General features: G+C 43.3%; 1 protein-coding gene across 2 annotated transcripts in view; it reads left to right on the top strand.

The window, feature by feature from the left end:
- Positions 1-25,159, top strand: part of LOC118223498 (transmembrane protein 131-like) — a 66,038-nt gene extending 40,879 nt beyond the window's left edge. For both annotated transcript variants that reach the window (XM_035410124.1, XM_035410125.1), the window contains 26 exons: positions 131-241; positions 364-498; positions 2,122-2,226; positions 2,690-2,776; positions 3,801-3,953; positions 5,825-5,900; positions 6,145-6,259; positions 6,547-6,685; positions 7,699-7,808; positions 9,083-9,149; positions 9,407-9,558; positions 13,029-13,171; positions 13,569-13,755; positions 14,771-14,956; positions 15,642-15,800; positions 16,378-16,868; positions 17,339-17,523; positions 19,062-19,195; positions 19,295-19,422; positions 19,780-19,938; positions 20,779-20,935; positions 21,589-21,710; positions 22,098-22,197; positions 22,286-22,383; positions 22,888-23,036; positions 24,160-25,159. In XM_035410124.1, coding sequence (XP_035266015.1) covers positions 131-241; positions 364-498; positions 2,122-2,226; positions 2,690-2,776; positions 3,801-3,953; positions 5,825-5,900; positions 6,145-6,259; positions 6,547-6,685; positions 7,699-7,808; positions 9,083-9,149; positions 9,407-9,558; positions 13,029-13,171; positions 13,569-13,755; positions 14,771-14,956; positions 15,642-15,800; positions 16,378-16,868; positions 17,339-17,523; positions 19,062-19,195; positions 19,295-19,422; positions 19,780-19,938; positions 20,779-20,935; positions 21,589-21,710; positions 22,098-22,197; positions 22,286-22,383; positions 22,888-23,036; positions 24,160-24,447 — 3,936 coding nt within the window. In that variant the 3' untranslated portion in view covers positions 24,448-25,159. The remainder of the gene's footprint in view (positions 1-130; positions 242-363; positions 499-2,121; positions 2,227-2,689; positions 2,777-3,800; positions 3,954-5,824; positions 5,901-6,144; positions 6,260-6,546; positions 6,686-7,698; positions 7,809-9,082; positions 9,150-9,406; positions 9,559-13,028; positions 13,172-13,568; positions 13,756-14,770; positions 14,957-15,641; positions 15,801-16,377; positions 16,869-17,338; positions 17,524-19,061; positions 19,196-19,294; positions 19,423-19,779; positions 19,939-20,778; positions 20,936-21,588; positions 21,711-22,097; positions 22,198-22,285; positions 22,384-22,887; positions 23,037-24,159) is intronic.
- The last annotated feature ends 629 nt before the right edge of the window (positions 25,160-25,788 follow it).

Raw genomic sequence — 25,788 nt, 5'->3', positions numbered from 1 at the left:
ATGTAATTTCTCTGTAACGGCCAGGGTGGGATCCACATAGACATTGCGGTGTTTCAGAAAAGCGGAAGTTTGCTCGGTGAAGAAAAATCTGTCTGTTTTTAAAACTGGTTTTCCCCCTCCCACCCCGCAGCCGCTCGTCCTGCCTCCCAGTCCAGAGGAGCAGCTCCTGGACTTCAGCGTGCTCAGCGCCTCCGACGTCGGGAGCATTACGTTCGCCATCATCAACAGCAACCCCATCGAGGTGAGGACCGCTCCCCAACGCCCTCAACGTTTTTCAGCCTTCACTCCAAAACCCTTCCTGCCAGAATTCTGCTGCACACCGACTGCACTGAAACTCCTTCTCCTCCTGCTCCTCTTCCTCAGCTGGAGATCAAGTCCTGGCAGGTCACGGGGGACGGGCTGTCCGTGGAGCTGCTGAAGTCGGAGCGGGGGAACAGAACCACGGTGCTGGCGAGGAAGAGAGAGCTTCAGAACGCGCCCGCGAACGACCAGAAGACCGTAAGAGCGTTCCTCCGTTTGGAGACGATGCGACCGCCCGTCTCGGTCTGTGAACCCTTCTTTCGGAGGTTCTGTTAAGAGCGAGGTTAGCAGGACGGGGGTCAATTCCATTTTGGTTCCGGAAATAAACTGAGATTCAGTCCATGCTTTCGAAAATGCCCGTACTGTTCTGTGGAAATTTGCCAATTAATTGAATTTCTTTTAATTTTATCAATTGATAGGATTGAAATGGAATTGTCCCTGTCACTGCCCGATCGGTACTGCACATGCGTACGCTGCCCTATCCTGCCAGATCTGTACCACACATACGCAAATACCGTTACATTTTACGACATGACGTCAGTGAGAGAGATAGAGATCGCTGTCTTGCTAGCTAGTGAGAGAGAGAGAGATTGATAGCTAGCTATAGTGTATAAAGCTCAACGTTTTGGTGTCAATGTGACTGATTTCTCTATCTAGCTAGCTAGTCAGAGATATATAGAGATCGCTAGCTAGCTTGCTGGCTAGTGAGAGAGATAGATGTATCAGCTAGCTGGCTAGTGAGATAGCGACACATAATAATTATCAGCGTCATGACAACTATATAAACTTAAAGGATAGACTATATGGCAAATATATGTAATGCTATTCACTTGAGTGACATATTAACAGAATTGATCCTCGTATGAACGGGAGGGGTTATGGTTAACTAAGTGCGACAGTGTCTGCACGGTACGGATCGGGCAGGAGACAGATCGAGCAGTGTGCGCTTGCAATTCGGCAGGTACAGATCGGGCAGCGACAGACCCCGCCCCTGGAGGTTAGGAAGTAAGAATTGTGCTCTTCAGTTACAGATAAGCGCTCAATTTTTTTGGTCAAACAAGTAAAGCTTGCACGTGGCGAACATCTTTCAACTCGCAAGCAATGAACTCCATTCAGCTAAATTCACCTCCCCTTTTGAAGGAATTTTTAAAAAATAACCTGCAATTTTCTTGTGCTTGACCTTTTTGTTTTTGCTTGAACAAAGGTTTGATTTAGTCTAAGATTTATTGACTTGTCAGATGGTCATTTTTTGTTTTAGTTCATTTTTTTTTTTAAATGACTCATACTATTTACATGGAACTGTTTACAGACAAGAGCTGAGTTCTGTGCATTGTTTGGGCCACTAACTATGAAAGCTATTTGTGTATGAATTAGACTGGGCAGTTTTTGGCTGGACCGCGACAGCGGGGCCAGCCCTACAAAACACGGATGTCTGTGACTGACTGAGTGATGAAGTTACACCATTGGTCGGCCGGATCACTTGTGTTAGGTCCAGCCATATACTAGGTTTTAACCTGGTCTTGTTGGGGGTAAAAAATTTTTTTAGCTGAAACTTAGAAGAGAATATTTGTTGTCATCTCTTAGTTTTCACCTACACTTTTCTTCTTTGGTTCTGGAGCTGTATTTCTAATTTTTTTTTTTTGTTCATGACGACACGGAAGCACGGAAATGAACCTGAAGGTTCCGTCAGCCCCCTGGTCTCCTTTCCATTACGACCGAACGCTGTATTTGATTGTCAGCCCAAAGGACGGCTGTCCGTTGCCGGGCGCGGGAACGCAACACGGCGACCGCTCCTGAAAGCCGCCTCTTTTCCCTCCGCAGGTGATCCTGGCCTCCGGCTACTACGCCACGTTCAGGGTGACGCTGGTGGCCCGGGACCTGCAGGGCAAGCACGAGGGCGCCGTGCACATCAGCACAGATTACGAGGTAGCGCGGCCGGCGCCCTGCACCCCCTCCCCGCCCAACCCCCTTTCAACTACGGCACAGCAGTCACAAATTATCTAGCGACATGTCCACATGTCCATTGTGCTCCCGTGTAATGAGAACCGTGTAATCTTTCCTTTCTGAGAAATATGTGAATATAATGGTTGGCAGTACTTGGAACTTGCGCTGTTGTTTTGGTGTATTTTGGCCTACGTTATGCATTGATCGTATCTGGGATGGGAAATTTCTGTCCTGGAGTGCTGAGATATCTGCTGCTTTTCGGTGCATTTCAGCACTAAAAGTCCTAACACCTGGTTTCCAACATCTGAATTGGCCGCTGGTTCAAAGGAAGTCCACAGAAAAGTGCAGACAAAGCAGTCCTCCAGGACTGGAGTTTGACCCCAGATTTAACGCAGCCTATCGCTGCACACAGCTGTTTTAACACGAGCCCTCGACCCTTTGGCAGATATTAACGATACCGGTGAAAGCGGTCATAGCCGTGGGCACGCTGGTCAGCACGCCCAAGCACATCGTCCTTCCAGCCTCCTTTCCGGTGAGTTCTCTCTCTCTCTCTCTCTCTCCCCGCCTGTGCGCTCTCCCCCACCTGAGGCGTGTACCTGTGCGCCTGGGCGTGGGCTGGTCAGAGGAACAGAGGTTCCAAGGCTCGCGCTTCAGATTGCCATCTCTTGGCCTTATCTCTTTGGCATCCTTTTTGCGTGTGTATCTGAATGGGTGTCTGCGTGTGTTTGAGTTTGTATTTGTGAGTGTGTGTGTGGGTGTGTGTGTTGGGTGGGGGGGGGGGAGGCAGTTAGGGGCAAGGGTGAGGATTTGAGCCTTTCTCTATATCACGGCTCGATACTGTCCTCCTGAATGCCGCACAAGTCGCAGCTTGTTGGCCCTGTGTGCCTGAAAATTGTGCTGCACATTGAAAGCAGGAATTTAGAGAAGGAGGGGATGTCCCAGCATTCCAAGAGTTGAGCCACATGATTGTTTTACTTTCTCTGCCTGCACCAGCCAGATGAACAGTGGCCCCTGTGTGACTTGCCCCCCCCCCCATCTTTGTATCTTTGTATTTCTGTGTCAATACATGTATATGTACATATAAGTGTGTGTGTGTGTGTATTTGTGCACATAATTATTACAATTATATTATTTTTTTTCAGCAGAAATGTTTAATGTTAAAATTGCATGTACAAGTCAGATCTCATACTGTGTACTTCAGTGGAAACACATTTTCTGTTAGTTTGTCTGCGCTAAATAATTGCTGATATCGAAATGATTTATGAATGGGAAGTTAGTAAACTTTCACAGATATCTCACAGAACCAAAACAACCAACCACCAGAGCACTGTTTCCTACGTATACTCATGCATCTTTGCCCTGTGGCTCATCATCTCAGGAGACGTTAATGTCTTCTAAGGAAGGGCTGAAGCCCGTGGTTATTTCTGTAGCTAAAGCTGCTGTCTTCTCCTGGAAAGCGGCATGCTCCTGCCGATGCTCAGTTAGAAGTACGCCGCGGCGCTCACCTGCCCCCCCCCCCCCCACCCCCCTCGGGCATGCGTGTGCTTCGTCTCCAGGGGAAGGTGGTGCACCAGGCCCTGAGCGTGCTGAGCTCCTTTACCCAGAAGGTGAAGCTGCTGCAGGTCCGCTCCCTCACAGACGACCCCCGCTTCTACCCGAAGAGGCTGAGGAGCAGCAAGGACGAGCTGGAGCCCAAGCGCAAGTCGAAGGTGGGAGCGCCTTTCCCATGCACGAAAAACTCACAGAAATTCTGCAGGCATGTCCGGTATGTTTGCCGGTTTACTGTATTATGCACGGCACCCATGCAACTGACACTCGCAACGCCACCGGCAAAATTTCAACATTGAACAAAATGAAGGCCATCCCGTTGGAAGTGCGTGCACCTTTTTCTTACTTCTCCTAGAAATTTTGCCCAATTCTCACCAAATTCTGCATGCCTGATCTACATCACATTTCTATGTAAAATTGCGAAGGAAATGGGCACAGGACTGTCATTTCAAAAATGGCCAATCATGCCTAGAATATCTGTATGGCCACAAATGTACACTGACTGCAACGATACGATAGGCATGATAGTCAGCCATATTGTAGACTAGCATGCACAAGCCCGTAGTGTTATCATGCAACATAGCCTGTAGGGGGTGCTTTTAACTAAATACAAATTTGTATGGGCTCTATAAGGACAAATTGTATGAGATATGTCAGGAATCCTCAGAAAGCTTCCATTTAGAAGAATATCTCCCCCAATCCAAGATTCTTAATGATAACATATGAATATGCAAAAATTGTGGAAAAGATATTTGATCACATCGCCTTTAAATGTGGCCTCTTCAAATATTGGTAATATACAAATTGAAGAGGGACCCATGTAGATCATGTGTATCACATTTCGTGCCACTACCACCCCAGGTGGCGCATCAACACCTCTTCAAAACTGCCATTTGCAAATACTTACTCTAGATCAGTGTTTCTCAACCCTGTTCCTGGGGACCCACTGCATGTTTTAGATGTCGCCCTGCTCCAACACACCTGATTCAAATGAATGGGTCCTCATCAAGCCACGCAGAAGCCTGATAACGACCCATTCATTTGAATCAGGTGTGTTGGAGCAGGAAGGCATCTAAAACATGCAGGGCAGTGGGTCCCCAGAAACACTGCTGTAGATATACCCTTACATCCAATACACAACAAGTATATGGTGTTTGGATTAGGTTTGCAGTTCAAAGTACAAGTTGCTACAATAAAGCTTGGCTAAACAGCAATCGCTTTTCTGATAGAACTCCGTTCAAATAGACAGCCTGTGCATATACAGTGCCGTGAAGAAGTATTTGCTCCTCCCTGATTTCCTCTATTATTGCATATTTGTCTCATTGAATGGTTTCAGATCTTTAGCCAAAAGGTAATGAAAGGGAAACTGAGTGAACAGAAAATCCATTTTTAAATTATTTCAAAGAATCTGTGGAATCAAAATGTTGGAACTTTCAAAACAATACTTCCGCCATATACAAATCAACAGTTGTGGGCTTGGCCACGTTTAGTAAAACAACTGTAACTGTGAATGCTTTGTCCAATCATCACGAACCTTGGCACTCATCTGTAATGCTTCCTTCTGAGGCAGCTTGCTAATTTTGGTGGCCTTTCTCCAGGGAGGCATTGTAAAAGGAAATTCAATTGCATCTAACTCCTCAGCTGCTTGACCGATCAAGTTGAATCTTGCATGATGTGTCTTTGGGTCAGCCTGCCATTGGATGTACAACGATAAATGAATATCTAAAAAATATATATATGGCCGCCATCAGCCAATCAGTTGTCAGTGGGCATGTGACAGCCTGGCAATTGTTGTCAAATGACAAACATTTGTTTTCCTGACCCTGCAGCAAATCCCCACCAGGGGAGATAAAGAGCTGTGTCTCATAGTAAACCGTGACAAAAGGGTTTTTTTTTATTGACACTGCATTTAATATTTAGTGTACTATGACCTCCCTACATGACTTGCCTACAACCAAATTGCCCCTCGGGGACATTTAAGTTTTATTTATTGATTGATTGATCAATTAACTCCTCTTTTTTTCTCTTGTAGGTAGCAAATATTTATTTTGATGCTAGTTCACAATGTGGGGACCACTGTTATGTTGGATTGCCATTTCAGATGAAATGTAAGTACATGCGAGTAGCTCGATAAATTCTTAAAACTAGGAGTTTGCAGCCCTGGTCCCAGAGGGTGGGAAGGTGCACTGGATGTTAATGTTATAGGTTTTATTTTGTATGTAAAAGAAAAAAGCAGCAGACCTTCCGGCCCTCCAGGACCAGGCCTCTGCATAGCAGACTGGTTATGGTTGTGCGTTTTGTCCACTGTTGTGTACTGTGGGGAAATACCGTTTAAATTGGTTGTTTTCACAGCTGAGGCTAAATCGACTGCCTTCGTGATGCAAGAGGATAAGTGGGATTCAGATGTCGATTTTCATCAAACGCTTCTAAAAAGATGGAAAGAAATGAAGGAAAACTTAGGGCATGAGTAAGTCCTGGCCACTATTTGTTGCTTAGATTTTTTTTTTGTTTTGGCTTTGCTTTGTTAGATCTGGTACAGCTTATAACTGGCAATGATGAACTTGTGTCTGAAAAAGGCTGTTTTACGGCTACGGGCCACCACATTCTCAATCCCGATCTTTTCCGATGTGCCGATAAGTTTGAAATTTAATAAAGGGTTTTCAAATGTATGCCCCTTGCTGTGAGCTGTTGAATCATGTTTTGATTTTTAAAAGACAGGACGGATAGAACATTTCTCCTCTCTCCTCTTTTAAGGCTGGAGGCTGTGTTCGAGGTCAACACCGATCTTCAGAAGAACGTGCAGACCAGAGTAACAGCCCAGTTGACGTGGCCTTCTCTCATAAACTCTTCACGTCACATCCGGTTTCCGCTCACCAACACCAAAAGCTCCTCTGTGAGTACCCAACAGTCTGTGCGTTTGCGGCAAGGGTGTGGTGTCACCTTTTGTGTGTGTGCAGCACTCTGAAATCACAATATGCATCACAGCATAAATGACATATTTTAGAAAGGTCTTGTTAAAAGCGTATGTTATGAGCTGCCGGGTGGCTCTTTCAGTTAAGACACCACGCTGTGATGCGTGGAGGTGCCCAACAGTCGTGGATCGCGTGTGAATGGTTGCGGTTGCAAATAGCTGATGGGACATTCCTAATTCGGGTGGTAATTGGACCTGTTGGGTGCCAGTATTTTTTTATTTTATTTTATTTTTTTTGTCATTTTTAGGCCTACTTTTACTTCTACATAAAAAACAGTAAATGATGATCAAAACGATTTGAATTGCTATACTATACAATTATTTGCTCTTATGGCAACAACTGGATATAAAACTAAACAGCCTCTGAATTTAATTTGTACCAAACATTGAAATGGGGGAAAAATCTAATGGAAATGGAATTGCATTATAAAAAATATTTTCAAAAAAATTGATTTAGAATAATTGTGACAGTCTTGCTATAAGAGTTGGGAGGGTATAGGGAAGTAATGAAGCCTTTGAGCATAGCATTTCTTATCACAGGGTGCACTGCACCCCCTTGTGGCTAAACTGTGCCCGTGCACCTGGTTACATTGCCTAATTAACTGCAGTGAATCTAATTCAAGTCTGATGCACTGCTACATTATAGATACTATGCAGCTACTCTCCTGCCTTTTCTGTAGGTGCAGCTCTCACTAAGTAGTGTGCATATACCTAAAGTGTGAATGTGGGTTGTGAAATGATTAGAAATTAGGTTAGTTCATTGAAAACTTTTTTTAATTTTCCAGTTCATTATTTGAATCACCTTAGCTGACTGAATTGAAATTAAATTGACCCCAATCCTAGTGCGAAGTCAGTGTTAAACGTGCAAGTGGAAAGTGTGAGCCCTGGCTGTCAGTTCAGTGACTCACAGGGAAGGTGTCATCGTGTGATCACAGGAGGAGGCCGTGGTTTTGGAAAACCCAGCAGACGTTCCCGTCTACGTGCAGATCCTCCCATTGGCTGTGTATCCCAACCCCTCTGCCGTCGCAGAGAAACTACTTAACAGGTAAGATGGTGTTCCACTGTTGGAAGAAATACCCAGTGCATTTCCTCAGCACTTGGCAGAATTTCTGGAATATTCCGCATTTGTTTCCTACTTAATACTTACAGCAGATTGCAGGATCCAGTAGAAACACACTGCGGTGTAGGAATACTCAGATCAGGAATGCTGCAGGTTTGCATTCTTCCGCTTTAATTAGGGGACTCGTTTAGACCTGGGACGAGTTGGATGTCTGGTCAATTAGTTACATTAATCAGTCGATTAACTAACAGGTGGAAAAAAGGTAAAAGGATACCAGCAATACTATTGGGCTGCTGGATCAATACTGAATATCTAGGCTGTAGTGCTGTGCCATTACATTACATTACATGCATTTAGCATACGCTCGTATCCAGAGCGACTTACACTGCTTTTACATTACACAACTTACACATATCCTCACCACAGTCATATTTTGTCGTAATTCTTAACAAGGGAATCTCAGATATAATAGCGGCACTACTGGCAGCCAAATGGTCAAAGCTTGTTCATAGTGTAATATTTTACTTGTATCAGAGATCTCAAACTCCAGCCCTGGAAGGCTGCAATGTCTGCCGCTGTTTTTTCTGTGTTTTCTGTGTTTTTCAGCACTTGAGTGCTTAATTTAAATCACTGATTGCCTAAGGGTGTACACCTTGATTCTAAGGCCTAAATTGGCTTCCTATTGAAGGAAAACTGCATGCACCTGCAGCCACTGCGGCCCTCCAGGACTAGTTTTTGAAATCGCTGAATTATGTTGCATTTATAAAATGCTCATTTACTGTAAAGCATTGCATATAACATGTTTTCATTTTTTAGCAATCTTATAAAATTAATACTGTAGTATGATCCATACATTTTCCTGTATGGGAACGGGATTCATAATCGCTGAACTGTAGAAAGGAGTGTAATGGTGCAAGGGAAATTAAACTGTGTTTTAAAAAGAGAATGCTAGTGAATTCCCCAGAAAATACCTTCCAGTTTGTTTCGAATAAATGGAAGAATTTAGAGCATGGGTACTCTGTACTGCTGGTTCTATTTTCTACCTGTTATTTAGTTGTTGATGCATCATTGACTGGCCAGAGATTGCGTTCATGTCATCATTGTACATCATTTGTAATCAAAACACTCTGACAGAACTTCTTGGATAAATCTTCAGGGTGTTCTTTTGAAGACATTTTTTAAAGTTGGCAGAGGTGACCTAAAATGGCTCAGGAATTCTTTCCCAGTGGATACCCTCACCCTGTACTTTATATCCTCAGGTTCGCTTTAGGAACATCCTCCAAAATCAGTGCCAACACATTGGAGTTTCAGATTCATAGAAACCAGGTACGTGAAGTTATGAAGTTTCAAGTGTTTTATGGGGTTGCATGTGGGTATTGGCATATGTGCAATCATGTACAGATGTGTGATGCTGTCCCAGTAGGATGCAGGCATGTACAGATAAACACGTTGTCCAATGAGATGCCCTAAAGAAGAGATGTAAAAACACTGTTTAATAGGATGCAGGCATATATGGATATGAAACATTGTCCAATGAGATGATGTTGTTTAAAGATGTAAGGCTGGCCCTCTCTCTCTCGCAGACTGTCATTAAGAGTGCCAGAGGGTTCTCGGAAGGATTGTCATCGCACCCTTTTGTTTACAACCTCCTGCTGTTGCCTGGAGAAGCGAAGTCCTTCACTGTGAAGTTCACTCCTGTCAGTAACCACACGGTCTCCTCCCTGCTCATTGTCAGGTACAGTGTGCCCTTTGGCTTCATCTGAGCTGCGCAGCCTTCACAAAGACACCCTGTCACACATGCAGCCACGTTAACAATGGGATGTGTCTCTGTCTGCCAGTCAAACACCCACACACTTCAGTCAGAAGGGGACTTGCTGGGAAAAGCGTATTGTACAGGAACAGGCAAACCCGTAAGGGGATGGTGATGAGTTGTCATGAGTGAGGGAGTGTATCAGGGCCGCTATAGGGCCCCTTTGAATTGTGTCGCTGCAGGGCTGTTACTGTGTTTATTGTTAATGAGGATATTCTGTGGTGTCTAAAGGGGAAGAGCGGAGGCAAGCACATGCCCACTTCCAAAGCATATGACGTCTTATCGCACCGCAGTTTACAAGTCAGGTTATCACATACGTGAGTTGGGGGAAGACACTTGCAGGCACCTTGAGCGACCAGTAGGGGACGATGGTACGTGTTTAGATACTGTCATGCCTGCTTTCCTTGGGGATGCTACAGCTGATTGTGCGTCGCCCAATGGGTGTGGTCTGGATTTTATACTGGACTATCCTTGCACTGAAACGGTCCCTCAAAAGTATTAGCTGCCCATCAAGACCAAATTTATAATAAATTACTGTACAAATATAACATATAACCTTTTTTTTTTTTCAAATATGCTTCCTCCGTTTGAATTTTCTTGGTAGTAAATTTCAGGAAAATGTGGGATGTCAAGGAAATTTTTTCTCAGAATTCATGCGGGATTTCCTCAGTGTAGTAATGAGGTGCGGCTCAGTCAGGTTTCGTTTGGATGCAGGATGCTGCGAGATCTCTAGATGGCCATAAGTTAGAGAAAGGTCATTTTTTTTCGAACAGTAGAGTGTCGATAAATTAAAATACGATTATATTGTAGGTATACACCTGCAATGTAGAATATTTAGGTTAAAGACCCCCTCTGCTCTGTTTTTAAAGTTTTTTTAAAATATATCTGGAGGGGTACTTTGAAGAATCTTTCTAAATCATTACCAGTTTCACATTGGGTGCTTAGGTTAAACTAAAATACTAAAGTGTTAAGCTTAAGCTGAACCAGAGCTGCTCTCAGCTGAAATTTGTATATTTTTGAGGCCCCAGAGTCGATGACTAATCCTTTTGAAATATAATCCATATTTTAAGAACTGGGGAAGGCCGGTAATATCAGTTTTTTCACTTTTAATAATTATATTGCTTGAATAATTTTTTATATGGTTTAAGTTTATATATTATACGTATATTTGGGGCAAACCCCTTTCAGTTTCGGATATCAGGTTCGCATTGCTTCTACCTGTCAAGCCATGTTGAATTTCTGAATGTTGCATCACCTTACACTGCAGTTACACCTTCAGATCACTGTCTTATCATGGCAGTTGTCCAAGAACAAAATCGCAACTTGTTAAAATCACCTGAACGAGGCTCCCAGGTGGCTCATCCTGTTAGGGCGCTGTTTCAGTGCGTGGACGGGCCTCGTAGTCCAGTATCCAACACACACAATGCCTGTACCGACAGAGGCTGGCTGCCCCGCAGGGCATCGGCTGCAGTGTTGCCCAGAAAAGCAGGAGAAAAAAATTCACAATTAAATACTGCAGGTGTGTCGTCATCAATGAGTGAACGAGCAGGGCTGCCTGCACACTGAAAAACAGCAGTAAAAAAAAAAGTCACCACTACTGTCTATTGGGCGTTGATAAAACAGCCAATCAGCAGCAGGGCTATACAGCTTCCAAGTGATCGTGTGATATCTTTTGGTCGATCATACGGAAGCTGGAAGGCCTTGCTGCTAATTAGCTGTCTTAAAGCATGTCATGTGATCTCTGAAGTTTGGATGTTTACTACAGCATCAGGTATGATCAAAGGGAAAAAAAAAAAAGTATTGGCAATACACCAAATAGCGGCGATGATCGTAATTGTGCTCAAATAATATAAGGCCATTATCTTCAAAATTTTAGATCATTATCATTACAATATCTCCCCCTGCCCTGTTTACTTCATGAAAAAAGGTGCAAAAAATGGATGATAAAAACAAGCAGAGGTCCAGTGCCCTCTTGTGGTTGGCTGAAGCAGTGTTTGGCACATGCATTAAGCCCTAATGACACATTGAGAATTGGTTGTGCGGCTAACCACATGATAACAAATACATTAATGCAGTTAAGAAATTAGTACTTGTATGGTTTTCCTTCATCACTTCCATACAAGAGAATAAACAAAGAACGCACTCTGATGAGTTGAATTAGAACATTAGATATCAATGGCACAGCCAAGCAAAAAAATGAATTCATTGTAGAGCATTTCATCAGTTGACATAATCATGATATTCAATTACATTCTATCCTGAGCAAGAGGTGTTTAGCTGTTGGGCTCTGAGACAGTAAATACACCTGCCAGAGCTAAGAACAGACCAAATAATTATTTTAAATTGTTCCAAATCTTTTGATGCCAAGAAAATGTGTAGACGCTGGATCCCTGAGAATTTTGAATAAAAATTACTTCTATGGTTATCAACCGAAGCATAGCTATACAAAATCATCTTATTCTGAATATTAGTGAGAATGAAACGGGTGTTAGAAATTTGCTTGACTGATTGCTGATTGAAGGGGAACTTTGCATGATCTATCTAGAGAAACTAACTAATGTAAATACCATGTCCATAAAAGTGTTGCTCCTTTGACTGAGTCTGATCTTAAGTGTGAAAGAACATTTTAATGAGTGAGAATGGGACAGAGGATGAGAGAGTGCAGTTCAAACTAGAACGTGAAATTTATGAATGAACTTTAGTGTGGGTGCTTCAGCAGTTGTTTAGGTGTTACCAGATGACAAAGTTAGACAGCAGTTGTAACTCTACTAGTGTATCCTTATGACTATTACAGCCTAATGGGATTTTGTATAGAAAATAGTGGCACTATGTCACCAAATTTTGCCATTTTTTTTTTAAACCACTTAGACATCCAGAAAAAAGCACACAAATTAAGTGTGTAATATCTGTTAGTGTATAGAAATGGCAGACTACTTAAAATACAGCTTTATTCAAGTAATGTACTCTGAGCCAGGCTGAATATTATTAAGTTTGAATGGCATGTCTAGCTTAAAAGCTGTAGGAGTTGTACTGCATAGAAATTTCGGTGGAAAGAAAATATCAAGAAGTTTGCCAAAGGTAACTTTCTCAACGGTAACAATCTTGTGGAAACATTTTGAAAACCATAACACCCATTGGCCCTGCACACAGAGAGAGACACTCCCACCCCCTGCTTCTCACCACACCTAATTGTGAAGTGCCACATTTCTAGTCGTGTCATGTTGTTCTGCTATAAATGTGCTAATGCAAGCCCAGGCACCTTGCCCAGGCACCTTGACCCCTATTAAGTATGCTAAAGAAAAGAGAACACTAATAACTCTTAAGGTATGTCAAGTTATTATTTGACCAGGTATGTTGTGGTCCTGTGTGTTCTATGATTGTATCTGGTATTGCAGGAATAACTTGACAGTGGTGGACTGTGTGCTGGCCGAAGGCCAGGGCACCAGTGAGAGCCTGCGAGTTGCTGGCAAGCCACCAGGGCCCGGGAGCTCTCTGAGGTTCAAGATGACAGAGCCCCTGCTGAAAGACTGCTCTGAGAGTGAGTAACTCGAGCCTTAGCCCACTGGGTAATGTAGTCACATTTGTATTCTGTTTCAGAATGAAATGGACTAATCTGCTAATGCTTTCCTCACCATGCAGAAATTCTGCTGTTTTTCTAGACACCCTATAATGTTCTTGTTTTGGACTGTCCTTGGACTTTTAAATGCAATTATTTTCCAAAATCCCAGAATTAATTGAACCAGTAAGTGCTTCATTTTTATTTGTTTCCGTGAAACCGATAATCTGAAATGATCACAGTGAAAACAGAAAGTTCAACAGGACGTTACATTCTGTGTAGTCTCTGTGTATGGTTCTCATTGAATTGCTAATTTTTTTGTACAAACAAAACCAAGAAACTCCTATGTTTCTCTCCTTCTCTCCTACCCCGTTTGCAGAAGGTAAATCAAAAGAGCCAAACTTCACTTTGAGAAAAACATTTAAAGTTGAAAACACGGGACAGCTTCCGATTTCAGTCCAGTCCATAGAAATCAGCGGATACGTGTGTGAGGGATACGGATTCAAAGTTCTCAACTGTCAAGAATTTGCACTGAAACCAAACACTTCGAAAGAAATTGTCATACTGTAAGTAATTGAATGGGAGGAAAACACTTTCATTGAACAGGTACACTAATGCTATAATTTGATTGGCTTGTCAGTTAAGCCAACTTTGACCATGTGCATGTAGCAAGTCATAAATTATGATTTTTGTATTGCCTGTTAATAATATGTGGAACTTCATGCCGATCAAATGAGATTTGCTAGTGTTATTTATCCTTGTTTGCTCATTTCATATACTGCAACGTGATTGGCTGCTATTGTGTCATGTTTGAACTTAAACAGATTTCCTTCACAATTTAAGGAGATGAACAAAGATAATGTTCCAAATGTCAAGTCAAACATGCTTTATGAGAAGAAGTTGAAGTATATATTTTTTTTAAATTAAAAATGGGCTGAAAATGTTCAATATTTGATACTTTGGGGCAGCCATGTTTTTAAGGCCATTAACACTATTCATGATTTGTCTTACTCAGAACAGTGTGCCCATTTAGTCATGGTGCAAATCGTTCATGTAATTTTTCATTTCAAGGGACACATGCAAATGGATCAAATTAATTGGCTTCCGATTCAGCTGTATTTTGACCTGACATTGCTTTGAAATTCAGTTTGGGACTGGTGACTCATACCAGGTTTCATGGCGATCAGACTTACGGTTAATGAGAAAAATATTTTTGTGCTTTTCTGAAAAAATTGGAAATTGAAATGGATTGATATGGCACATTTTATGTGTGTAAATCAGTTAATAGTTCAAGTTATGAACTTTTTTAAAGTTACAGTCTTTAATTTTCTGCTCCATGTGACATGCCACCACATGAAATTGTGTATCCATAACAGCCAGTGATTTACCTTGCATTTTATTACATTACATTTTATTAGTGATCACACCGATCACAAAATTAAAAGAAGCCGTAGTTTAAATACCAAGACCAAACACATACGACTAAAGTTTTATAAAAATAAACAAATTTTATCTGTGTAAACACAGCCTCTCTGGGGAGATAACAAATGAAATGTGCTTCTGTTCATTTCCATCCTGCAGGTTTACACCGGACTTCACAACCTCTCGTGTGATCCGGGAGCTGAGGCTCCTGACTGCTGGAGGCTCAGCATTCATATTCATCCTGAATGCCTCACTCCCCTATCACATGCTGGGGGTGTGTGCCGAGGCCCTGCCCAGGCCTAACTGGGAGCTGGAACTTTACATCACCATCTCACTAATCATGAGGTGAGTGAAGAGCTCCACCTGGGGGTTTGGAGGAGAGAAAGCAAAAGGTTCCCACACTGCTCCTTGAAAATCCTTGTATGTGGAATCCCCAAATGTCGAAAATAAAAATGAGAGACCTGGAGCACACACAGAGCTTTTTCAATATTTAGCATATTTGCAACAATGCCCTTCTCCCTTTAACATAGCATTTGTAATGCTAGAATCTCTTTGGTTCAAGATTTTGGAAGTCATCCCTAGAAAAGCTTCATGTCTGTGTTTTTATGCATTTTGCCCTTAATGTATGAATCATGGACTAGAATCCATGCTCAAAATGTTTGGGGTTTGGGTTTGGATTGGGGTTGATGAAGATTATGCTGGAACAGCATTTAATTTCAGTGAAATTAAGAGGCCATTTATATATTTTGTATATATGCTTTATTGGTTGTCTGCAACACTGTCATACAGTATACATTTATGGCATAGGTTAGCATGCGAACCCTGACAAAAATGGGAAGAAATTTCTAGCGTGTGCCAAGCTTATTGATGAGTGGGAGTTGGGTATTCAGGGTTTTTGGTTGTGGTTATTTATTAATTATTTTACTCCGCATTGTGATATTCAGCATTTTTGACTTGATTATTTTGAGTTAAGTGGGTACCTAATGGATAAAAGCACCTCTGTTGGCTAAGCTGCTGCTCTTGTCCGCAGCTCCATGTTTCTTTTGGTGATAGCAACAGCCTACCTGGAGGCTCAGGGGATTTGGGAGCCGTTTAAGAGGAGGTTGGGTTTCGAACCCTCCAATGCTCACCTGGACACCGGGAGACCTTTTGATCTCAGGGAAATCGTACGAATTCAAACTGAAGCAAAGTAAGTGGCAACAGAATAAATGAGATTTCATTTTGATTTGATTACGCTTCAGATGACAGCTGTGAGCTGCATGACTATCCAAATAAATGGCATTTTTTGCAAATGATATTTTGAGAACAAAGACTTGTGAGACTTGTTATGAATGCAGAATGCCAATGTTGACTTTTTTTTTCGGAGAAAAGCTGGTTGGCAATTGCTTGTCTTGCAGCTTTCATAAATCAAAAACACAAATCTCTGTGCCCTATACCTGTGTTCAGTTGTTGTACATGACAAGTCTTTCTCAGGCAACTATTTCTAAATGCAAAATGGAGGCATCTTTTTTTTAAATATTACGCACAATGTTTAGTGCTCCAAGCAATGTGTAATGTTTTGAAATGGTGTAGTCTCACCTATACTTGAAGAAGATATTTGCTGGTGGAAATGATGTGGTAACGTAGTTTGTGGGTAACTTTTAAATCTGCTGTCCCCTCAGTGACAATTCTGGACATGCACACACTGCTGCCTCGTTATCATATTAAAAGATAATTTTGTGCATTCGCACTTGTTCATTCACCCTTCCATTCTTTTGATAACCCAGCTTGAATGAATACAGTGAGCCGAACCACAGCTCGGCGCGGGGAATGTACAGTTCCGGTAGCTCTTCTGCTCGAGGCGGGGGGAGCAGGCAAGGAGGCCCACATCCGCACCCCTCCGGTAATCACCGGGCCTCCGCCGAGCCGGACGGCCTCAGATCCAAAATCGGCGGCGGCAGGCCTCCTACGCAGCCCGGGACCAGAGCGGGGGGCGGAGGCCCGAGTTCGGAGGGGGGAGGCCGCAAGGCACGAGGCGCCAGGCAGACTCAGAGCCAGAATCAGGCCTCGGGATTGGTGGAGCAGCAGACCCCTGTGCCGACAGTCCCCCAACAGCCCCAGAAAGGGCACCGCCCAGAGGGCGGGACCCGCCACAGCTCTGAGGACTCGGACTACTCCAGCCTCATAGAGACGATGGACAAGGACCTGGAGAGGCCAGCAACGCCCCCCACGGAGGTGTTCCAGGAGCCTGAGGAGCCCCTCCCCACGCACAGCAAAGGTGAGGGAAGGAGGAGCGATGGAAGCCATTCTGAATGTATGAGAACCCCCTTTTTCTGGTTAACGTTATGCTGAGTGTGACTTGGGGTCGGGCGACGTGCTGCAATGAACTTCTGAGTTCAGTGAAATGGTTCTGGGAAAAGAAGCTCACCACTGATATCTATTGGGTGTATATAAGACAGCCAATCAGCAATAAGGTCATGTGTGATCATGTGAAGTGTTTTTGACATTCACTTGCTGCCTATTGGCCGTTCCAACAAAGTTGACGTTTCCCCGGAAGCATTTCACGTGGCCTCTGAAATTAAGTTTGGATGTGTACTATCGCATCAGGCATAATTAAAGAAAAAAATGAAATGGCAATGACCGTTACTGTACTCAGTAATTATTGTTGTGATATATCTCCCAGCCCTAGTGTGAATAATGGTAGCTAATGAAAGCGCGTGCTAAACTGCGCGCTGCCTGTCTGTGCAGCCACAGCAGCTAAAGGGAAAGTGCAGAGGAAGTCCAAGGCTCAGAGGAAGCGGGAGGAGAAGGAGAGGAGGGCGAAGGGAAAGCCGCAGGGGGAGGAGCCCAGGGACGCTGCGATGGACAACGAGGACAGCTCCTCCACCACCACCGAGACCTCCAACCCCGACGTGGACCTCGGCCTCAAAGAGGTACCGGCTCCAAACACCTCCGTTACATCTGCTGTATGACGCAACAGGGAGACCAGCCTTAGAGAAACACTGTCTCTGAGCACCTCGTTAGGCCTGCTCTGTGATACAGCAGGGAGACCAACCTTAAAGAAACACTGTCTCTGAGCACCTCATTAGGCCTGCTCTGTGATACAGCAGGGAGACCAACCTTAAAGAAACACTGTCTCTGAGCACCTCGTCAGGCCTGCTCTGTGATACAGCAGGGAGACCAGCCTTAAAGAAACACTGTCTCTGAGCACCTCGTTAGGCCTGCTCTGTGATACAGCAGGGAGACCAGCCTTAAAGAAACACCGTCTCTGAGCACCTCGTTAGGCCTGCTCTGTGATACAGCAGGGAGACCAGCCTTAAAGAAACACTGTCTCTGAGCACCTCGTTAGGCCTGCTCTGTGATACAGCAGGGAGACCAGCCTTAAAGAAACACTGTCTCTGAGCACCTTGTTAGGCCTGCTCTGTGATACAGCAGGGAGACCAGCCTTAAAGAAACACTGTCTCTGAGCACCTCGTCAGGCCTGCTCTGTGATACAGCAGGGAGACCAACCTTAAAGAATCACTGTCTCTAAGCACCTCGTTAGGCCTGCTCTGTGATACAGCAGGGAGACCAGCCTTAAAGAAACACCGTCTCTGAGCACCTCGTTAGGCCTGCTCTGTGATACAGCAGGGAGACCAGCCTTAAAGAAACACTGTCTCTGAGCACCTCGTTAGGCCTGCTCTGTGATACAGCAGGGAGACCAGCCTTAAAGAAACACTGTCTCTGAGCACCTTGTTAGGCCTGCTCTGTGATACAGCAGGGAGACCAACCTTAAAGAAACACTGTCTCTGAGCACCTCGTCAGGCCTGCTCTGTGGTACAGTAGGGAGACCAGCCTTAAAGAAACACTGTCTCTGAGCACCTTGTTAGGCCTGCTCTGTGATACAGCAGGGAGACCAACCTTAAAGAAACACTGTCTCTGAGCACCTCGTTAGGCCTGCTCTGTGATACAGCAGGGAGACCAGCCTTAAAGAAACACTGTCTCTGAGCACCTCGTTAGGCCTGCTCTGTGATACAGCAGGGAGACAAACCTTAAAGAAACACTGTCTCTGAGCACCTCGTTAGGCCTGCTCTGTGATACAGCAGGGAGACCAACCTTAAAGAAACACTGTCTCTGAGCACCTCGTCAGGCCTGCTCTGTGATACAGCAGGGAGACATATGACATATGATTGACATACACGCCCACTGGTACTCGATGACATAAAATCTAAATTTTAATCGTTTCCCAAAAAGTGAATACACAAGAATTAGAATTTTTTTTTTTTTTTTTTGGAATAAGTATTTTTAGACTTTTAGGTTATTGAAAATTGACTAAACTGATGTGGAAAAAGCTGATTTTGATTTCACTGTGACTTTAAAGAAACACTGGCTCAAAACACCTTGTTTGGCCTCCTTTGTGAGGGAGGTGAGCACAGCTGAAATGTTGGTTTGATCGAGGCGCTCGTACACCATTTGCCGTTTAATGTCTCAGGAACCTGTAAAGAAGAAAGGCCGGCCTCTGCCACTGGAAAAAGAGCGAGAGGACACTCCAGCGTTCAGCGCCAAACCCAGCAGCAAGAAACTTAGCAGCGCAAAGAAGGAGAGCCAAGCCGAGCTCAAGTCCAGGTAGGTTCAGTCGCCTGACCGATCTGCAGCCGCTGTGTGGGGGGGCCTGCGGTGCGCCTGCCTCCAGTCCCTCACCCTGCGCTCCCTCTGTCGCCCTAGTTCTCTGGAACTGCCCTACGTCACTCTCCTGGAAAACAAGCAGCGCAAGAACTTCACGTCTAAAAGCCTGGGGCACGCGGCGCCCCTGTCCACCGGCCCGAAAGCGAGGAGCCTGCAGAAGCAGAAAGGTGGGTCTCTGTTCTGAAGGACCGCCATTCTTCATTCTTTTGCCTTCATGTTTCGCGTCGGATTTGACTGCCGTCTCGGGTGAACTTGGTTTACTAGCTTCTGTTTTTGGGGAGCAGCTATTGCTCCTCTCATGGTTTTGTTTGTTTATTTTATTTGGGTCCCTATTACCTCCAATATTTGTTGGGGACAGTTCCATTTAAATTCAGACAATTTATGAAATTCACAGAAATTCAGCTCCTGGATTTATAAATGGCTATACTGTGGATATTTTTCAGTTAATTCACGTCGTGAAGTAACTGAATTAACATGGATTTGACCCCAGCCCTTGAACTCTTCGGTCTCTTCCCTCAACCCAGCGTCTTGTGGGAAGCTGGAGGACTGCCGCCCCCCTCCTCTGGTGCAGTTCCTCTCCGGCAGTTTGGGACAGGACTTGGGCCACAGCAGCAGCTCAGAAGGGGAGAAAGACTCCTCACCCCCCGAATGGGACTCCGTCCCCCTGCATAAATGCCACAGCTGTAAGTTACAAACACCTATTCTCTGTGTCCTCTTTGGAGGACTTATCACCGCAGGTTCTCAGGGATGTATCAGGGCCAAGCCATTAGAGGATCACAAGCTACAGCTTTTGACTGCACATGCATCTTTGGTAAAAGCATTTTTTTTTTGTGGTCCCAATGTACTGTGGTGTAAATTTACAGTTAATTGGTTGGAACAAAAACCAGCACACACATTGGACCTCCATGACTGAATTATCGTATTATGACTATTTTGGTTATGGGTAATGGGGCTTTCTCCTGCTGATTTACAGCTTATGAATTTTCAAAAAACATTCTGCCTCAGGACAAAACATCCATTGATGCATCCATGTACTTGACAATGCCCCCACAATGAATATTCATGGGATTCTTGAGAGACAGAACCTTGAATGTGAATACAGAGCTGATCGTCTGGTTGCTAGGGCTAGATAGTTCAGCTGGTCGAGTAAATATGTTTTACACTTATGTATGTCTTGACACTTTGATCATAGAGAATTTAAAAAAGCAATGCAAAAATGTATGAAAATTGTGTCCCACTCTGCATCAACAGTGCCAGCATACCTACCACTAATAACAGTATAGTAAATATTAGTAATGCATATTTTAAGAAAGCATCTTCTTGGATTCTACATATACAGAGCATACAGTCACATGAATACATCTATTTGTTAGTAGTACAAAAGTTTGTCCTTTGTGCACCATTTTTAAATAGAATCTTGCCCCAGGAACAAGTACTGTAGTTGAAGAACCCTGGTCTGTCGAATCTGTGATGTCACACTGTTTACCTAATTCCTTCCTCCCTTGCCTTCCCTTCCCTTCCAGCCACAGACAGCCTGCAGCAGATCTCCTTGCAGACTATGAACGCAGACCCCTTCCTGAAGAGACCCATCTCCGCCCTCTCCAGAGCCTGCTCTCCTCCCCCCGTCTCCCTGGGCCTCGTGCCCCGAGGATCCTACAGCAGCGTGCTCAACACCAGCAGGTACACTCCCCTCCACACCTGTGTGTGTGTGTGTGCTGGAATACGGGGTCACACGGCCTCAACGCACCGTGAAAGTGTTTACGCCGCTGTGGTTGCTGGAGGGAACACATACAACTGAATGGTTGTCAGAATGATTACTTTGTTTTGCCTACGCTTTGTACTCACTATAATGACTGGGGAAAGTTGTAGTTCATATGGTTTTATTTTTATTGTTCAATACCTGCTAACATATGTTTCTGTGTACCTATAACTAGCTAGCTAGTTCAATTAACAACTTTTTTATAATTTTTAAAGCCAAGTAGGCTATGAATGTTTTTTTTCTTCTAACATTAGCTCAGTTAATTAAATGGAATTAATTTAGAATGACCTCTGGAAATGTTTGTTTAGGCCCGTCCTTAAAAAGTGCTGAGATGCCTTATAAATGAATGAAAGGCTCCATTGTATTTAGACTGCTTATTTTCAGCTGGTTGTCACTATATGTGTTACTGTGTTGACAATGCTGCATTTCAGACAGTCTGAATTAGCCTACACATTACAGTGACACATATAGGTCGTATATCACTGAAACATAAACTCAGATGCTTTGTCTATCAGCGAGGACCTGCTGTTTGTCTGACGGAGTCTGTGTTTGCTTCGTTTTCTTTTGTTTGCAGTGAGATCAGACCACAGAAGGTCGGTGGAAACAAGAACAAGCTGATAAAATCGATCTCCCTGCCCGGCAAAAATGGGACACCTACTTTTGCTGCTGTAGCCGCTGGCTACGACAAAAGCCCAGGTGAATTTTCTTGTCAGTTTATTTTTTATTTTTCCTCCTGAATTGACTGCAGCTGAGCATATCTGGCCAGTCCAGTGACTTCACCCCATCCAGTGAATGAGTTTGAACACTGCCTATTTGAGGTGACCCTGCCCAGGGAGTAGACTACAGGCCCAGTGAGTTAACCATAGGCCCAGGGAGTAGACCACAGGCCCAGTGAACAGACCACAGGCCCAGTGAGTAGACCACAGGCCCAGTGAGTTGACCACAGGACCAGGGAGTAGACCACAGGCCCAGTGAGTTGACCACAGGCCCAGGGAGTTGACTGCAGGTCCAGTGAGCTGACCACAGGTCCAGTGAGTTGACCACAGGTCCAGTGAGCTGACCACACCCCCGCTCTGTCCACAGGTGGCAGTGGTCCCGTTAAAGGAGCCAGCAGCCAGGCCGAAGCTCTGGGGAGGATGAACCATCCTTACACGACGCTGGTGAAGAGCAGCAGCTCAGACGGGTAAGTCCACCTCCAGAATGTTGATACGTTAAACACTTGGCCCATGAGAGTCAAGTCTTGTGCTTCATTCTAGTGTGTTTCTCTACAGTTCTGGGTACTGGAGCCCCACTGAAAACCCCAACATGGACTTAAATTCCCAGAATTCCTTCTCAGCATTTGGACCCAATAACTTCAATCTGTCTAGAGGTATGAGAAAGATCTCATAAACACTAAAAAAGTGTCAGTACACCACATAGATTCTTGTTTATTTAGCCTTTTCAAAGGTGTATTATGATTTGATGAACCTGTGCTATGGTAGTCATGCAGGATTTGTACGTTTGTACAGTGTTTGTACATCTTAATTGCACTCTGTTTCACCATAAACATTGCTAATTGATTTTTGTATGTTAGGCAATTCACAATTGCTCATGAATTGCGCTTCAATGTATGTTGTATAATATAATACATTAAATGAATTAATTATAATATTTTATAATATATTTTCTGTGTATATTGAGCTGCCCTATCTGCCTGGTCTCCACTGTATCTCAGTATGACATCCTGGATAAAATATCTGTTGCATAGTCAAATACAGTCTAAAACACGGGTTATAGATGATGAAATGTTTTCTTTTAATGGCTTGACATTGTTTTTTAATTGCTCAGCTGTGCTGAATCTGGCTGGGTTTAACTGGGGCTGATCTGTTTTCAGTCTTCAGAATGGCCTTCCCAAAGAGTCAGGACCCTCAGCAGAGCTGGCCTAAGCTCGGGCCTGTGTCTCCTTCCATCTGGGATGCCCCCAGAAACGATCCCCTGCACTCCTGGCCTACAGCCTCGGGGTCTCCTACAGCCCCTACTGCGGTAACAGCCCACACACCTCACTTTTGAAAATATGTAATATTTATATGATTATAATAAGGCATATACGTGCACATAAGTTAAATAAAAAATATCTGTCAAATTTGATTGAATTGCATTTAGGTAAAAGTGCCTGCTGATGTTTCCTTGTTTGTTTTTAACCACATGCATTAATACTCTGCATTCTAAACTTAGCTACTGTGATTTTTAAAAAATAATTTGTACACAGCTGAAGCTGGAACATGTATATGACACACAATTCAGAGATCCTACTGTCATTCTGCTGTGTGTTTCTAATAAAATCTACAAAAGAAAAAAAAAATGTCAGTGCTAAAATTAAGAAAAGATGAAGGAATTTCCACACAAGGAATTTATAATGCTTGCAAATTTAAGAAAAAATGTATTCAAGAGCAACTTTTTGGTCACACCTTTGTCAGACCATAGTCAGACATGCAAAAAAAACAAAAAAAAAAAAACACAAAAACGTATTGAAGCGCAAGCATAACACAATGTTCATGAGACATTACAGGTGCATGTATGTTTTTCTCTGTTAATCCAATGCTAAAGTTTGAAATACAGCAGGACTGTGGAAGTCTGGCTGTGCAAGGCCACAGCACAGTAGGGACTCCAGCTCTCTTATAACCCCTGTTCATAGGATTAAGATAATGCTTCATAATGCCTCCCAAGACCAGACTAAAATCCCCCTGCCGTGCATGCCACTGGTTTCACAGGCTACAATGTGTTGCCAGTATTTCACAACTAAAATTGGGGTTAAGTAGGCTTACCTTGACTGACATAGACCTGGCTCATATAATTACTTTGCAGTACTTACCTCTAACCCTTTAGTAAAATTACTACAGGTTATTTTCAAGGAAGGTATGTTTTCACCATTCACAAGTATTGGGGACAAAATTATTCTTTAGCATGGTATGCGTTAATTACAAACATGTTTTGTGGATTTTTTTCCTCTCACATATTCGGGGAACTGCAGAGCTTTTTGCTAATTTTACCAGCATCTAAAGAGTTAAAATATTTCAAACGTGTATGTGACTGTTCTTTGAACTGACAGCTTTGTTTGGAAAATGTCTGTCCTAACCATCTGTCTCCACCTGTCTCTTTTGTGCAGCCCATTCTGAGCAACGCTGGGAGCCTCTGGTCTGCCCCCACTCCGTTCAGCAGCTCCATCTGGTCCACCAGCATGGACAGCAGCCTACACTCCTTAACCCCACCCACCACTGCTCCTCTCAGTGACCTGATTGGCAGCTCAGACAATGGGTGCCCCGTGCCAGCCCCACCTCCCGCTCCCCAGGCGGAGATCAGGCGCACCTATGACCCCTGGAACATGTGGCGCCCCACCTTAAGTAGGCGCAGCTCTGAGCCCTGGCCCAACCACTCTAACCACAACAACCAATGAGCGATCTGAATAGGATTTGAGCGACATGGACACTTTTTAAAAATTTGTTTTTAAAACGAAATTTTTTCCCTCTCAGCTAGTAATACACAATATTTTTTTTGGGGGGGGGGGGGGTAGCCCTTAAACAGCATCTGCAAAACACATATTGTACTCATCATACAATTATGTAATGCTGCTTCTCGTAATTTTACCTACATTTTTCTGTGTAACCAACAGCAGCCCCCAGTTTTAATCAAGGAAAGACTTGATAAATAATAAGGACCAATATTGCCCTTATAGGGATTTTTTAAATTATTTTTAAAGTTTCCCCCTTTTAAGTAATACTGCATTGTTCTGGTATTGTATGATACAGTATTACTGTCTTTAAACAAGCACTTTGTGAAAAGTCTGGCAATTGCTCAGAGCATATCTTGATTAAACGGTTTCAATTGTATTAAGTGGTATTTCAGAAACTTAGCAAGCTGTCAATGGGCAAACTTGAATTGTGGATGCTGCAGTTATTGCTGGTCTCTGTATTAGTCATCATGACCCTGAAGCTCTGTGACCTTGCTAGTAATCAGTCTTTTCAGACAAATTGAAACTGAGACCCCCATGGCCAAATCTTGGAAGCATCATGGTATTTCATGTATTTTTATTATTTATTTTTTTAAATTTTATTTTCAAAGCCAGATCCTGCTCACAATAAAAAATAAATAAAGAGGTTTTCCACTGATCTTGTCTTTTTGCATCATTTAGAAGAGTATTGGTCGTGATTTTTTGATGGTAGTGAATTTTTAGAAGTTGTTCAGGTGGGGGTGGGGGGGGGGGTGGAGTGTTGGGTGGAGGAAAGAAAAGCCAAATTTCCTAGAAAGGCCATCTTTATAGAAAGAAAGAAACTTTAATATCCACACATATGGAGATTTGTCTTTGGTTACACGTGGCATATAAAGCACATTAACTCATTATTTTTGAGTATAAAGTAATGCTGGTCTACCAGCCAAGTACATTCACTGCAAAAACAAAAAATAAGTCTATCAAGTATTTTAGTCATATTTAGACTTAAAATCCCATTTCTATTGCTTTTTTTTTTTTTTTTTTTTTTTTTTTACTAAATAAGAAAAAATATTTCCAATACGGTGAGTTAAACTTGTTTCAAGATTTGCTAATGGGGTAAGAAAACTTCACTTGTCCAACTAACAGTAACTTAAAACAAGCTAATATTTTCTGCTTGAGAGGAAAATTTGATTTCAAGTTGAATTACAAAAACTGAAACACTTAAGACAGACTTTTTTGCAAGGTTACAGTATGCAAATACAGCATATCAGTGCTGTATACATAGCATATTGCAGTGTTACGCAAATA

The sequence above is a fragment of the Anguilla anguilla genome, chromosome 3 (genome assembly GCF_013347855.1).
Source record: "Anguilla anguilla isolate fAngAng1 chromosome 3, fAngAng1.pri, whole genome shotgun sequence".
In the NCBI taxonomy this organism is placed as follows: domain Eukaryota; kingdom Metazoa; phylum Chordata; class Actinopteri; order Anguilliformes; family Anguillidae; genus Anguilla; species Anguilla anguilla.
This window is presented reverse-complemented; position numbering and strand designations above follow the sequence as displayed.